The sequence below is a fragment of the Lipotes vexillifer genome, unplaced genomic scaffold (genome assembly GCF_000442215.2).
Source record: "Lipotes vexillifer unplaced genomic scaffold, Lipotes_vexillifer_v1.1 scaffold511, whole genome shotgun sequence".
Classification (NCBI taxonomy): domain Eukaryota; kingdom Metazoa; phylum Chordata; class Mammalia; order Artiodactyla; family Lipotidae; genus Lipotes; species Lipotes vexillifer.
In genome coordinates, this window is record NW_006784934.1 from 1391954 (window position 1) to 1406920 (window position 14967).

The 14967-nt window shown below is 39.3% G+C and overlaps 1 protein-coding gene across 1 annotated transcript in view; it reads left to right on the plus strand.

Annotated features, from left to right (window-relative positions):
• Positions 1-14967, plus strand: part of PDE4DIP (phosphodiesterase 4D interacting protein) — a 144482-nt gene that overhangs the window by 77758 nt on the left and 51757 nt on the right. Inside the window, 5 exon segments of the mRNA XM_007457126.1 lie at positions 1039-1155; positions 1549-1683; positions 2507-2619; positions 3759-3886; positions 14044-14132. Of these exon segments, the coding sequence (XP_007457188.1) occupies positions 1039-1155; positions 1549-1683; positions 2507-2619; positions 3759-3886; positions 14044-14132 (582 nt within the window).

Here is a 14967-nt window from a genome sequence, read left to right on the forward strand (position 1 = left end):
TTCCTGCTGGGGAGATTCAGACAACAAATAATACAATTACAGATTGTCATAAGCGATATGAGGGAAATAATAGAAAGTAACATGTATGGGACCATTTGAGATAGAATGCTTCTCTGAGCAGATGCCGTGTAAGCTGGGACTCGAGGATGAGAAGGAGGCAACTCAGGAAGACATTTCAAGCAGAGGGAATAGTAGGTGCAAAGGCTCTGAGTCAAGAGAAAGTCTGGTATTCCTAGAACAGAAAAAGTCCAGTGTGCCTAGAAAACCGTGAATGAGGTAGAAAATGGTTCATACTGAGGTTGAAAAAGTGGGCAGAAGCCAAGTCATTAGGTTTGTTAAAAGGAGTAAATACATACAAAGTATTTTTTATAAGGCCTGGAACACAGTAATAAGCACCTAGTGAATGTTAACAGCTGTGGAAATTATCATGATTTTTAGTGAAATTTGTCATAATAGAATATTTGGCTGTCATTTTCTGGTGAGGAGAGATGAAAGATACAACATTGAACGTTTAGGGCCTACAGTGTTAACTTTTGGTAGGATTTCTTCATAGGTGGTGGTGTGTTCTTCCATCAGGAGGTGTGTAATGTTTGGTGATCTCTTGTGATATTGATGATCAATGCCTGTATTAATTCATTAAGGCTTGCAAAAATGGAGATATTCTGTCCTTTTTTAATCTTTTAGCTGAAATACTTATGTAAAGAAAAACATCTATTCTTGCATCTGCTAATGGTAATCCATTTTTTAAAGTAGTATAATAAACTCATTAATTAAACAAATTTGGTATGTTTTGTAGTGCTAACAAAGATGGAGGATATCATTAAAACCACATTACACCTTCCCATGAAACACCCTTTAGTACTGCACAGTGCAGTTTATTGATCTGATCCAGTAGCGCACTATTCATGTTCTAGTTTCTATTTGCGCTACTGGCTGATAGTGATAAGATATGGAAAAGCATTTGCTTCAGTGTTAAAATGTAATTGTGACACATATTGTTTCCTCTATCCACTGACTTCAGGATTTCTTTCTCCACAGATGGAACTCTCCGCCCTCCAGTCCATGATGGCTGTGCAAGAGGAAGAGCTGCAGGTGCAGGCTGCTGATATGGAGTCCCTGACCCGGACAATACAGATTAAAGAGGACCTCATAAAGGTCTTTCAAAGCTTTTTAAAGACTATTGGAAATGATTACAGCTCAGAATACCTGTAGGGTATCTTCAGACAACACTTGGATACATTGAGTCTTCTTATGCACTGTTAGTTTGAGTCTCTTGATATTGCCATATTCTCTCTGGTTTATGTCAGAGTTGCTAAGATTTCATAAAGAAGCTATTGTTACCGTCATACGGCTTATTAATATCCTACTTAAAGTATAGCAAACTATTTCAAGAGATTTGTTACTTTGTTCCTGTGCTGAATAGCGTTTTTATCACTTACTGGGTTGGCCAAAAAGTTCGTTTGGGTTTTTCCATAAGATCTTATGGAAAAACCCAAACTTTTTGGGCAACCCAGTATTTTTATTGCTCTACTTGTTTTTGACGTTTAGGACCTGCAAATGCAGCTGGTTGATCCTGAAGACATACCAGCTATGGAACGCCTGACCCAAGAAGTCTTACTTCTTCGGGAAAAAGTTGCTTCAGTAGAATCACAGGGTCAGGAAACTTCCGGAAACCGAAGACAAGTAAGTTATTGAATTACAAACCTTATTTTTTACTGTGAGATAAACAATGAACAAGCCGTCAATCTCAGTTACTTATGAAGGTGTCTGTTGATGGAATTTCATAGAAAATCTGTGCTGTAAAGTTCCCTGCCTTGGTCAGTAGCAGCCACAGATGCTTTTTTCTCACACGTGTAGTTCCTTTGTAACTGCTGCCCCATATGTGACCTCTCTTTAATGCCAAGCTTCTTAAAATGACCTGTTTGCCTGTACTCCCCCTGTCTCCACTATCATCTCTCTCACTAACTACTCATCTCATTCCAAGCTAGCTTTTAAACTCTACCAGTTCACTTAAATAGATCTCTGGTACTGGCTTTCCCTAGTTGTGGCGAGCGAGGGCTACTCTTTGTTGTGGTGTGCAGGCTTCTCATTGTGGTGGTTTCTCTTGTTGCGGAGCACGGGCTCTAGGTGTGCGGGCTTCGGTAGTTGTGGCCCACGGTTTCTAGAGCGCAGGCTCAGTAGTTGGGGCTCACGGGCTTAGTTGCTGTGCGGCATGTGGGATCTTCCTGGACCAGGGCTTGAACCCGTGTCCCCTCCATTGGCAGGCGGATTCTTAAGCACTGCACCCACCAGGGAAGCCCCCGATAGAGTTTTAAAGGTAAAAAAGGATAATATGGCATTGACTTGAAAACTGTAACATACTATATATCGAAAGGTTAAGTCAGTAATGAGATAGTGAGCTTTTTGAGTCATAGTTCATGCTGATACATTCTTTTGGTCTCTTTCTCGGGATTAACTGTGGCTTCATGTCTCTGTTTGCATGTTGCTTCTATTCTTTTTCCCTCAGTTGCTGCTGATGCTAGAAGGACTGGTAGATGAACGGAGTCGGCTCAATGAGGCCTTACAAGCAGAGAGACAGCTCTACAGCAGTCTCGTGAGGTTCCATGCCCATCCAGAGAGGTAAGAGAGTGACTGCACTGTTTTTCCTTTTATTCCTCATTAAGTGCAGATGACGCTTACAGTATACAAGGAGGGAGAAAAAGAAAATCATAACTGGGACTACCTGATTTGTCACTAGTTGTAGGAATTGCTCTGAGCCTCAGTGTCTAAATCTTAAGTCAGGAGTAGCATCCATTTCATGTAGCTATTGCAAAGATCAAATGAGGAGATGTGTCAGGTGTCTAAAATAATGCTTGCATATAGTAAGCACTCATTGTATGTTTCTTTCCTCTCTCTAATCCATGTCCTATTAAAGGCTCCTTCATTATAAGACTATAAAGGGCACTGATACTCACTGAATATAACTGAAGAAGATATAATTGTTGTTATTGGCTAATATTACCCCAGGATTACTCATAGCCATCATGATGAATCTATTTTCCTGTACCTCTTGATTTTTGGTCATGTATATTATATCCTTCTGGTTCATTTTATATTCCCTTAATTTTTTTTTCTTATTCTGCCTTCCCTCCTAGCCCCTTTCTCTCTTTCCTAATTTTTATTCTTTTACTATTCAGTTTTTCCTAATTTATTTTTGAGTTAAAATTTTTTTTTTTCTTTCTCCTTCAAGAAAATGAAGGCAGAGGAAAAGTAAAATAGGACCATGTGTGTTACTTTATAAAGAATCTCTGCATCTTTGTGAACTGGATTCTTTTTCAGAGCACTGTCAATTTTCGGTAACAAATGAGAAAACGAATATCTTCAGTAGCGACCCTACTTGGCTCAATACTGATTCAGTTTGCATTTAGTTTTTCCTGGGTTTTGGCTTTTCAGAAACTAATGTGTTTAGTTAGAAAATGAAATTTCTCTTAGTGGGCTATAAGGGTGTGAGATAAATATTAGGAACTACAATTTTATGTCAGATTGGCCCAGAATCTAGGATAAAGGGACAGACTTTACAGAAAACAGGCCTTGCTAATCTACCAGCATTGAACACAAGAGCCACAACAAAGACCGCATTCATTTACTGTGTCCTAGAGAACAATTACTCCAAAAGTCTCATGGCTCAGAGTGGCACTGATGTCTCTTTGGAAGCATCTATGGACTCATTACATTGATGGCTAATCCATTTTCCTTCCATGTATGGCATGTTTAATCAGCTCTGAGAGAGACCGAACTCTGCAGGTGGAACTAGAAGGGGCCCAGGTGATACGCAGTCGGCTAGAAGAAGTTCTTGGAAGAAGCCTGGAGCGCTTAAGCAGGCTGGAGACCCTGGCCGCCATTGGAGGTGGGGAACTGGAAAGTGTGCGAGTTCGTCACGAGCATGCCTTCTGAGCACTGGCGGGTCAGACTGCAGCCCGGGACGGAGACCCTTGTTTGCACTAACCAGAGAGCCTTGTCTGACTTTGGCAGAATTAAACAGTGACTTACTAATGATAGAACTGGTACAAGTAGCATCAACTACAAAGTGAAACTCACTTTAGTCTACCTGTATTTCACTGTACATAGCTGTCTCTAAGTTGAATCGTGGAGGTTACAAAGTATATTTGCACACTATTAATCATTCCATTTTAGTTTTCCCACCTGTTTTCATTCTTTTCCCCAGCCCTTCCTTCTTTTCCCTCATCCCTTCTACAGGCCAATAAAGTTTATTCCTCCCCCACTTTCACAATCCATTTCATATGTTCCATATCATGTCGTAAATGCATGCGTGTGTATTATTTTTGCCATTCAGTCAACTCCTGCTCTTTGAGTGAGAGCAATTTTTTAATCAAAGTTTCAAGATAAGAGAGAGATAAGAGATTGAGACTCTATAAGAATGACTTTGCAAAAGTGGTATAATCCTTATCAGAAGGTAACCAAAGCCAAGTCTCCCAATAGAAGACTGAAAGTATTCAGAAGGCCAAGTTAAAGAGCAGAGGCAAAGACTGTTAAAGTGTTTATAGTAAACCTTTACCTCTAATATTGTTTCAGAGTTGATTATTGAATGACAGCGAAATTAGATTAGGTGCAGATTAGATTCCATTAAAATTTTTTTCTTTAAACTAAGGGTATAGTATTTAGTCAGAACACAACTTTAAGAAAGCTTCCAGGTCTTCCAGAGTCAGAATTCTCTATATAAAAAGATAATTTCAAACGTAGTGTCCCCGTTTAAATTCAGTATTTCACCAAATAACTCATTATGACTAGAAGAAAATATTTCTTGTATTTTTTTCATTTGGTAATGCCACTAGATGGAGTCCTGTATTTTTTACTTTTTAGTGCTTTTGCATTTCTCCATATTACAATAAGTAATAGGCTTCTGGCTTTGATGTGTTTGAATAGCTTAGAAAGAAATGTCACAGATCTTTCTAGGTTTTGGTCATTGTCTCAATGCTTTCTTCTTTCAACATGACACATGTAAGGAAGGGGGCCCTTGAGATTATATTTCTGGTATCTTAAATGTCAAGAGTATAAAAAGTAACCAAGGTTACTTTGTAGCCTTGCTAACCCATGAGGTTTGTTATTTCTGCTGGAATTAATTTCCTAGATTAGAAGCTGAGGTTTCAGTTTTTAAACATGGAATTTGGTGAATAGGGATTGAGGCTCTTCAGCCCCATAAATGTGACCGAGTACCCTATATAAACGAGGTGGAGCACAATGGTTTTTCTTTTTACCCTCCATTTTTCACATGACACTTTTATTTCTTTCACATTCATGTGTTGACAGGGCTTGCTTACCTTAGAAATTCTGTCCAAGTTTCTGTAACCTTAGCCATGCCTGTAACAGATAGAGCATCTGTCACTCTAAAATGGACAGGGAAGAAAATATTCTCCTGGAGAAACACCATGGAATTCTCTGATTAAGTATTGATAGTTTGTAAAAGATTGGTAGCCATCAGCTTTCCTCTTAATGGAAAGCTTTTCAGTTTTAATAGGCTTTGGGTGGTACAGGGGTCATTTAAGAAAGGAGATTGGAAGTATAAGCAGAATCATCCATTTTTTCTTAGTCTTCCAATGTTTAGTGACCCTATCCTGCACAAAGCTCTGTAACATTGTAGAGGTAAAGAGGAGGGTAATCGAGCTGTAGAAATATCACCCCACCAAAGGCTAGCCTGTCGTATGATTACAAGGCATTTAAGAAATGCCTTTCCTTATTTTTACTAATAGACCAATGACACTTTCTAAGTTTCCTATTAAGATTCAACCATGAGTGATATTTGGGTTCTAATGGCTCATAGTGATTACAGTAATTTATGTAAACTACTACTTCTGTTTCTGTCATTCTCCAACGAGAATAGGAGTTTCCCTTGTTATCTTGAGCAGTTGCTAAGTGTTAGAAATATTAAGGTAGTGGGGTGAATAATGAGAAACTCAACTTCCTACTGAACAGTGAACAAAATACGTAGATTGGGGGAGAAAGTAAGTGAATTGTAGTCCTGATTTGGATCTTGAAAAGATAGAGTAACTTGTGCTATAGCTACTTACCTTTGATATTGGTCCTTGGGAAACATTTTAGAAAATTAGATGATTTAGTGGCACAAGAGAAATTAAAAGTTTGGTCTTGATAACGTAGACGTGACTAAAATCTGGTACTGACTTTCTGGTCTGTATAGCAAACAGTGCTAACTGGAGAGAGCTTGCTGGTCTAACAATTTTGTGTGGTAATTTGGCATCTTATTAGAGAACATGATTCTAATGAATTTTGTTCTGTATCCCACAGAGAGATGATGCTTTGGCCACATCATTCATATAATCATATTTAGCATGCTATAATATGATTCCATTCTCTCTTCAGGGGCACAGACATTTTCTCTTACTGAATTATTCTACTTTTGCCAGGCATTTTTCAACCTTACAATAATTTTAGATAAAGCATTGTGTGCTTATAGAACCTTGTGCTTGAATAAAAAGCGTGAAAGAAAATGAAATGAAATTCTCACTCAGGCTATGCTTAATTGGAAGCATAGAACTTAAATTGAGAAAAATGCGTATTGATGGATTTGGTCTTTCTCACATTTCCTTTTTGGTTGTAATGGTTGTAAGAGGTCAGGGTAGTTGAAGTCTATAGTTTTTAGAGCTAGAGAGTTGAAAAGGACCTCCAAGAAGATTTATTTAATGAGTGAAATGGAGTCCTTTTGACAGATATTTCCCCTAAACTCTTTTCTATTACAGGTTTAAACTATATCATTGAAGCATGGTGATTGTTAGTGCCCTAGTATAAATCGACATTTTTCTGGTGTTCTCTTTTTAGCTATTTAGCCAAGTTATAACTTTTTCTGAAAAGGCCTGAGGGGACTGTTTTAACATTGTCAACCTTTTACTTTGATGGGGTGTACTTCTATCCTTATCCCCCCTGACCCAACCCTCTCCCACACCCACCTCTCTTCATTCAGTTGTGGATGGTAGCAGTATTTTTGGTTCCTCCTTCATATTTTTAAAAGATTTGTCTTTGTCATTATGTATAGTGAGAGATCTGTTAAAGATCAAGAAAATCTTGACCTGGATAGGATATTAGATCCAAGCCACGAGTTTCCTTAGGAGGTTCTTTCGTTTATTCTCCTTGCACAGTTTATACATAAATGGCAGATATATATAAAAGATCTATCACTTTTATGCTTACTTAGGCTTCTAATTCAGTATCTGGTTGAGAGGTTTGGTTCATAGCTTCAAAACAGTTCAAGAAAATTGATTTCAGTTCTCTCTGCTTCAGTCTTCTAGTTGGATCTAGAGTCTTCTGATTAGGGAAAGAAGGAATAGATCAGATTACACCCCAAATTGCTCCTTTCATTGAGGAATAAAGGTTGACTGACATACCTAAAGTCACTTCCCTTTGGACTGTAAGCCCTAGAGGAAACTATCATTTAATACCTTTGCTTTCCTTGAGCTAGTATTGGAAAACTCTAGTTCCTGTTGTTAGGATAAAGTTACTGTTTTCTGGTTTCTTGGTCTTTTTATTTGAAAAAGTCACAGACTCTTCATGTCCCTGAAAAACTCAAGTTGCCTATTCAACTAGGGTCTCAGTAGTAATTCTAGAGGCCTGCAGGCAGTGTGCAGGGATATATGACAAACTTCCTAGGGAGTCGGGAAGGAATACAGTGACCCACACACTTTTAAAGTCCATTTTCCATCCTGCCTTATAGAAATGGTACTAGAGGTGGGATAAATGAAGTTAGCTTTCTTTTTCAGATGCTAACATCCTCTGAGATACAATCATATAGAGTATTTTCTTATTTCTCTTTGGGGTAGAGCTCAGAGAGCTTTTCTTCTCCCTTTGGTAGTACAGAACCATTTGTACTGTAGAAAGAATAGCTGGGAATATGGAGCCACATATAAGGCAACCCAATTAAAAAACAGAAGGAATGAGTCAGTGGGACAGTACATCAGAGTGATTTCTGTGGGGTAATAGTTTCTGCATCTTAATGCTTTTTGGACTATGGATTTAAGCCACCCTCCCACTAGACTTTTGGAGCAATAACTTTTTTATTATGATTGAAAGACCACCATGTTGCTTTTAAGTAGTTTGAGTATTGACAGAAGGTAAGTTCTCAACTTCTCTCTATGTAATCACTGAGCCAGGATGAATTTCCCAAAGAAATTTCCCAAATAAGGCAAATTTATCATTTGCTTCCAACAAAGGATGGGAAGTGGAAGGGACACATAAAACTGTAGAGCTGACAATACTAGTTTTATCAGATTTCAAATAAGAATAATTAAACTTATAAAGTGACATACTAATTCTTTTTGCATTACTTTCCCTTTTTGTTGTTTAAAGTCAAATTCCAGAAATAAAAATCTTTATCATACTGTTTTCTTCTTGCTAAAGCTGGAAGGATACAATAGAAAGTTCATCAACATCAGAAAATGTTTGATCTAAAATAATATGAAGAGAGTAGGGTTGTTAATTAAGTACATGAACCAAATGGACTTCCTTGTTCCCTTTGAGAACTCATGATTGTCTAGGAAATGCACGTAGGTTTGTTTTTGGTATATTACATGAGTATACAGTGCTCCCTTTTGCAATTATCAGAATCACTGCTCTGAAATACCAACCTGTCTCTCAATCTGTGAACTTTAGAGGCATGTGTATATACAAGTATGTTTTATAAACCATGAATTTCTGTCTGTTTCCATGGAGTACTATCAGTTTGATAATAAAAGCAGGTTTACTTTTACCACTTAAAGTTTTGGCCTTAGGGCTGTTGAGAAAAATTAGAGTGATTCATAACAGTTTAAATGGAGAAGGAAGTAACGTGTTAAATAATCCAGTAACGTGGTGGTGCTAGATTATTTCTAGGACTATTTCCCCACCAAAACAAGCTGTAAATATTCATTTCTTCATGGCACTGTGTTGTGTTAAATTGTGTTAACATTTGTGCTGAAATGGAGCGTGTACTTTTTTATATATAAGTGTTAGAATTTCAGCTAGAGTTGAGACACAGAAAATTGTCACTGATCCAATAAAATTATCAAAGGCCAAACAGTAACTATTTGGTTTCATTCTTAAAAGATTTATGAGAAAGGTAGAGAAAGCTCATATCTTTTTTTTTCCCTTATAGGAGAATCAGTCTATTGATTATTGTACTAAAATTCCAAGTCAAATAAGGCTCAGGAAATTTAACTAAAGAAAAGATGAGGACAAAACCTGAATTTTTCTACTCTCAAGGAAGTGAGACTAAAGAAACAGCGTTATACTTCCCCCAGAAATGTGAAATGGACTACTTTACCTTCAAAAAACATTTCTTGCTCTCCTTGCTGAAGGAGAGTAGTAGGAAGTGGGATGAAAATTTGAGGAGCCCATTGTTTTGGTGGGTGGTGCTGTCCCTGTGTATATTCCTGGAAAGGCCTGTTTCTTGTGTTCTTTGAGGAAAAAAGAGATCATAAGCAGGAAGAATTCCTTGACCTTACAGACTTTTAAGTCACTGAAAACAGTTGCCTTCTGAATTGTGGGCTTGTAAGCTGGAAGGGTACCTAAGAGATATTGCAATTTAAAGACAAAAGATATACCATGAAGGGGCTTGACTGCAGACAACAGATTTCTAGCTACTTCAGTTCCAATATCAGAATCTGTCTAGTTAAAGAATTTTATTTCTTGGCAGAAGCTTATGGAAGATTATATGAAATCTTAAAGTTTTCTTATGGTCCAGAAGGGAATGGATGCAGGTAATACTGCAGTTTGATAGGAGACCTTTTTTTCTTTGATCCTCTCATGTAGCATCATAATATTTAAATCATCAATAGTTGGTTCATGATGTGAACAGGTGAGAGTTCTTGTAATGAGCACATGGCGAGTGCCTAGGAGTGAAAGTGAGGTGAGCTCAGAGGACATAAGAGCCTGGCACTGAGGGAAAAACAGCCGGGCGCTTGTCACTGCAAACTTGTTCATGCTGTAAAGTTTAGCTCTTTGAATCCCCTTTCAAAATTAGTCAAATAGGACTCCTATGTTCTGAGTAACTTTATGGGAAAATATTACTCCTTTTCTTCTGGTTGTGTATAAATGGCTTAAAAAGGAAACAATAATGATGGTAGAGTAGAATTTGGAGAATATGGTCTTGTTGCAGCCCAGTTGGGACTCACTACTGAGAATTAAAATAACACTACATGACTTTCCCTCAAGGCTTATTTGTGCATGATGGAGTTTTCAGGCAGTTATTATTTAATGATGATGAATCCTATTTGTAAAACCTATTCAAAAGAGTTCATCTTAAGCTACTGATAGATCTGTGTTTTTTCAGCTGTCCTGCAAAGTAGGGAGAACATAAGAGTGTTACTTCAAACCTCCTGTTGGGGAAACATACTCAGCAGTGAAGAAGCACAGATAGACTCAATTAAGATCATCCAGTAACAACATTAGGTATAGAATTTTCTTCTGCTGAGTACTTTTAGGTTCTACGGTCTTTTTCTACCCTCAACTTTTCAGCCCATAGACCCGTTTACCAACAATAATTTAAAACAGTAATAATAATGCAATATACTGAGTACACAGTATATGCCAACCACTATTCTAAGCCCTTCAAAAGCACCAAACCCTTGAAAGTTGACAGGTGTGTGGAGTGGATATTACTATTAACCCTAATTAATAAGTGATGGAACTGAGTTACAGAAAGGTGGTGATTTGTCTAAAGTCACGTATCTAATGATGGGAGCAAAAATCTAACCTAGACAATCTGGCTCCAGAGTCCGTGTTCTCAATAATTATGCTATCCTCAATTTAGAAAGCACAGAAGTATGAATTTTTGCCTCAATGATGGAAAAAAAAGACCTTATTTTTGCATACCACTTAAATTTTTGCCCAAGGATTTTATAGTATTATAGAAGTTTATTTCTCTACACTTTATAGAGTCGGGTAGTTGGTAGAAAATAATTTTCTAAATCTAAGAAAGGGAAGTTTTGGTACCACCTCCATTATGTGTGGTTCAGAGCCTAGAAACTTGGAAGAACCACAACTTGAGAAACTACCATCGAAGCCTCAAATAAAAGGTTTTAATAAAATTTCCCGTCTAACATGTAAAACTTAATCCTGGAGATAAAACCTGGAGAAGCAAGTTTAAATTTGAATGAACAGATTCTTAGCTTTCAGAAATTCTAAAGGTGGCAGACCATTTTATTTATTTATCAAACATAAGCACTCACTTCATCAATATATAGTACCTTTAAATTAGAAATTTAAAGTACTGTTCCAACTTAGTTCTGAAGACAGTGTTTTGTTGCTTTGTGAAAGCATAGAAAAGGGTATCCTCCACAAAAGAGAAGTCCTTTATTGTCATTTAAAAAAAAACCAGAAATGGTAAAAACAGAAAGAGGAACGGCTAATATAAACTTATAGATAGGACCTTGTGTGGGATAACTTATTCCAATGTTTTCTATAAATTTTTTTTTAAACTTTACCCCTCAAACAAACACACACAAAAAAGGCTTTAGCATTTTGATTCAGATTGGTAAAGGGCTGAGCAACCCTTAAAGCTGCCCTGAAGGAAGTACGGTAGACTAAGCTAGAATGAAAAAATGAATGAAATGAAAAATGAATGAGGAAAACAAAACCCCTAGTAGTAGAATGTCAGGATGAAATGGGCATTTTTGCTTTGTCTCCACTTAACTCCTGAAGAAGTCAAAATCATGGTGTCCTGCCCCAGAGTGAATTAAAGAGAGAACATTATGTAGAAATGGAGATGTGGCATCAGAAAGGTTGACACAGGTAAGTGGAGGGCAGAAAGGGTTAGACAAAAGCCTTCAAGGCCAGTGACAATCACTCTTTCTAATCCCCACTTACCCTACTTCTGGAACCTAGTACAGGAATGAATCATCATGGGATGTGGGCCCAGAGTGGTATGGTGGTGAGGATCCTGACCTCATAGAGCTGAACTTCTTCAACCACAGAATCATTCTCTAGTCCAGCACTCAGAAGGGAAACGATGTGAAAAGTGTGTTTTCTTAATCTATCACTGAGTGGGACAATTCATTTTCTTTGCAGGGAGAGAAGAACGTTCTGATCTCTATTGCTGTACAGGGAAAGATTTTCCAAAATGAGCGTAATATGATAGGGATGTCCTCAAGTGAATTAGCCTCCTGGGTTCAGTGAGTTTCCAAAGCAGCCACAGCTTAGGAAGTGTGTTCATTCACCTCTACACAACCAGTGTTCTGAATAAGATGGTTCTAGGGCTGGTTTGAAAAAGTTAAGTATTGGAAATCCCTACTGTACACAGCCTGCCAAGGATCTCTAAAGATGCTGAATGGTAAAGGTGCCTCCTTGTGAGTAGGGCTTTATTGAATAGGGTACTGCCTTAGTCCAAAGTTAACACAACATTCACAGTAAAGACCAGGGAATAAGTCAAAAGATTAAGCTGTTAGGACTTTAATGAGATTGGCCTGGGCCATTGCAAATCCCTGGTATAAACTTGCAGATGCCAAGAGATGGAACGTAAGTGTGAATTGGCTCTGTTCACCTTACCTGTTGAGGGTAGTGAATGCTCATTTTTCATGCAGAGCCTTTCATTCACAGATGTCTGAGCTCAGGAGCAGGTTCTTTGCTCTTGGAGGAAGAGACAAAGATCTGATTTGTCACCAGAGGGAACTGTGAGTTGCCTCTGCCTGAAAGCCCAGAGACATGCCATCTCTGCACAGCTCTTACCCAGAACTAGCTACGTAACCTAGGTCAAGCCACCTAATCTCTTTGAGGCCCAGGTTTCCCAGCGGTCATAAGAGGAGTTTTAACAGGTTGGTTGCTGAGGCCAGGGTCAGAACTAGATCTCAAAATTCTCTAACTTGGGCAGATTCTGTAAGACCCGGGGAGTGTCACGGTAGATTTTCTTTGGTTTCCAAATGAATTAACCACTATAAATTCCTACACTTTCAGAAGAAATCAGTAATGTGGGCCACAGGTCTCAATCTAAAATTTGATGAATGGCCTTATTTTAACAGATGTGGGGAAGAAGAAATGCCCTAGATTTGTGCTGTCTGATATGGTAGCCACCAGCTATTTGTGGCTATTTGAATTAAATTTAAATTAATTTAAATTAAATTAAAACATCAGTTCCTCAATCATGCTAGCCACATTTCAAGTGCTCAGTAGCCACATGTGACTAGTTCCTACTGAATTCAACAGCAGAGACATAAAATCACAGAAAGTTCTATTGGTCAGCACGGCCCTACACCTTTACCTGGACCATAAACTGCAACTACTTGTCCCGTAGTGCAGGGCATAGATGTTTGCACCCCAGGGTGACTGTGTTCATCTTTGGGGAATGGAAGAATGGATTAAATTCCATTTGGACAAAGCAGTGCAGGAAACCCTTCAGGCACAGGATGTTGGCATTGGACAAGAGTTTGAGGGAGGTGGGAGGAGGACGGAGGACGGAGGACGGAGTTAGGAAACAGCTGAACCGTTCTCTGCCGTGGGGCTGGACTAGACCTGAGCTTCTGTAGGACACAGGACCCTTAGAGGAGGGCTCCTCAGCGAGATAATCACCCCACCCACGACTGATCCCAGCAATGGAAAAGTGTGAGAGGAGCCGGGCTGCCCTAATCCCAAGGAAATCAGGGACCCTTTCAGCACTCGATGGTGGGAAAAAGTTGTCACGTTGGGCCCATGTCGCAACAGGGAAAGTTATTACATAGACAGTCAGTGGCTGGAGGAGAATAATTCTGGCTTTTCTGGAAGTAAGTGAGGGGGGTAAACACTCTATCTAACAGTCTGCTTCTTAAGTACAGGTCTGTGCAGTCAAGCCAGCTTCTGTTTTGAGGTTTAAGCTTGAGTGTTAGCAAGAAAGTATCAGTGATATGGTGAAAAAGCTTTTCTACAGAGTTGGTACCTTGGTACTGCTTTCCCTGTCAGCCCTGCTGGCTAGGGGGCCATCCATGTGGGGAAGGGAAGAAATCAGAGGCGGATGGCAAAAAGAGTGTAATTTTAGCTGCTGTCTAGAAGGCACGTGTGAAGGGAGTCACCTTTGTCTTCTGGACCTACTTCTAGGTGCAGCTGCAGGGGACGACACAGAGGATGCGAGCACGGAGTTCACCGACAGTATTGAAGAGGAGGCTGCACACAATAGCCACCAGCAAGTAAGTCCAAGTCAGGTACTGGGGCCGCAGGGTGCAGAGCTCATAGCCCTTTGCGGACTGGTGGTCTCCTGCAGCCCTTGTGGGCCTGGAGTGAGAAGCTATCTTTTTAGATAAACCACTTCCCAGTCTTCTTCCTGCCCTCCCAGCCACCTTGCCAAGCCCTATCCTCACTCCATTTTTCTTTCCAATCCACCCTTTTTACTCCTTGTATCTTGTGTTCCTGCTCCCTGCCCCCTCCTACCCTCCTTTGCTCCTATGTACCGTCTATAGCTATAGCTTCAGAAGAATTTTTACTTACAACAAGACCTGAACACTTACACCCTTGGGCTTTTGTAACTGAAACACATCAGAGAAGACAGGGAGTCATCGAAGGCTGCTTGGGGAGGTGGCAAGCCTAGGACCTGCTTCAGGAGAGTGTTTTCTGAGGAACTCCAAGGGGATCAGAATGCTTCCAAAGCAGGGATCATTCTCAGTGAAGTCTCACTATATAAAAGAGAACCTTGTTGGGCAACCTGACAATCTACCCAGGTTGTGACACGTCAGTGACCAGCAGATGACACTTCAAGAGCAAGCCCCTGTCAAACCTCAGAACTTGGTACCCAAGGCTAAAACATTGTTCCCACCAACCATCAGTGAAGGTGTAACCAGCATTTTCTCAAGCTCAAGAGCTGAATGTCCTAGACCTCAGAGATTAAGTCACCAATAGTGATCCCATAGCACCCGCTGGAACTCCTACGTGTCTTCACCTTGCCCAGTGACATTTAGCAATCACATGTCCTGGATGGACCAGGCCTGCAACTCTCTGAGGTTTTTTTTTTTTTTTTTTTTTTTTTTT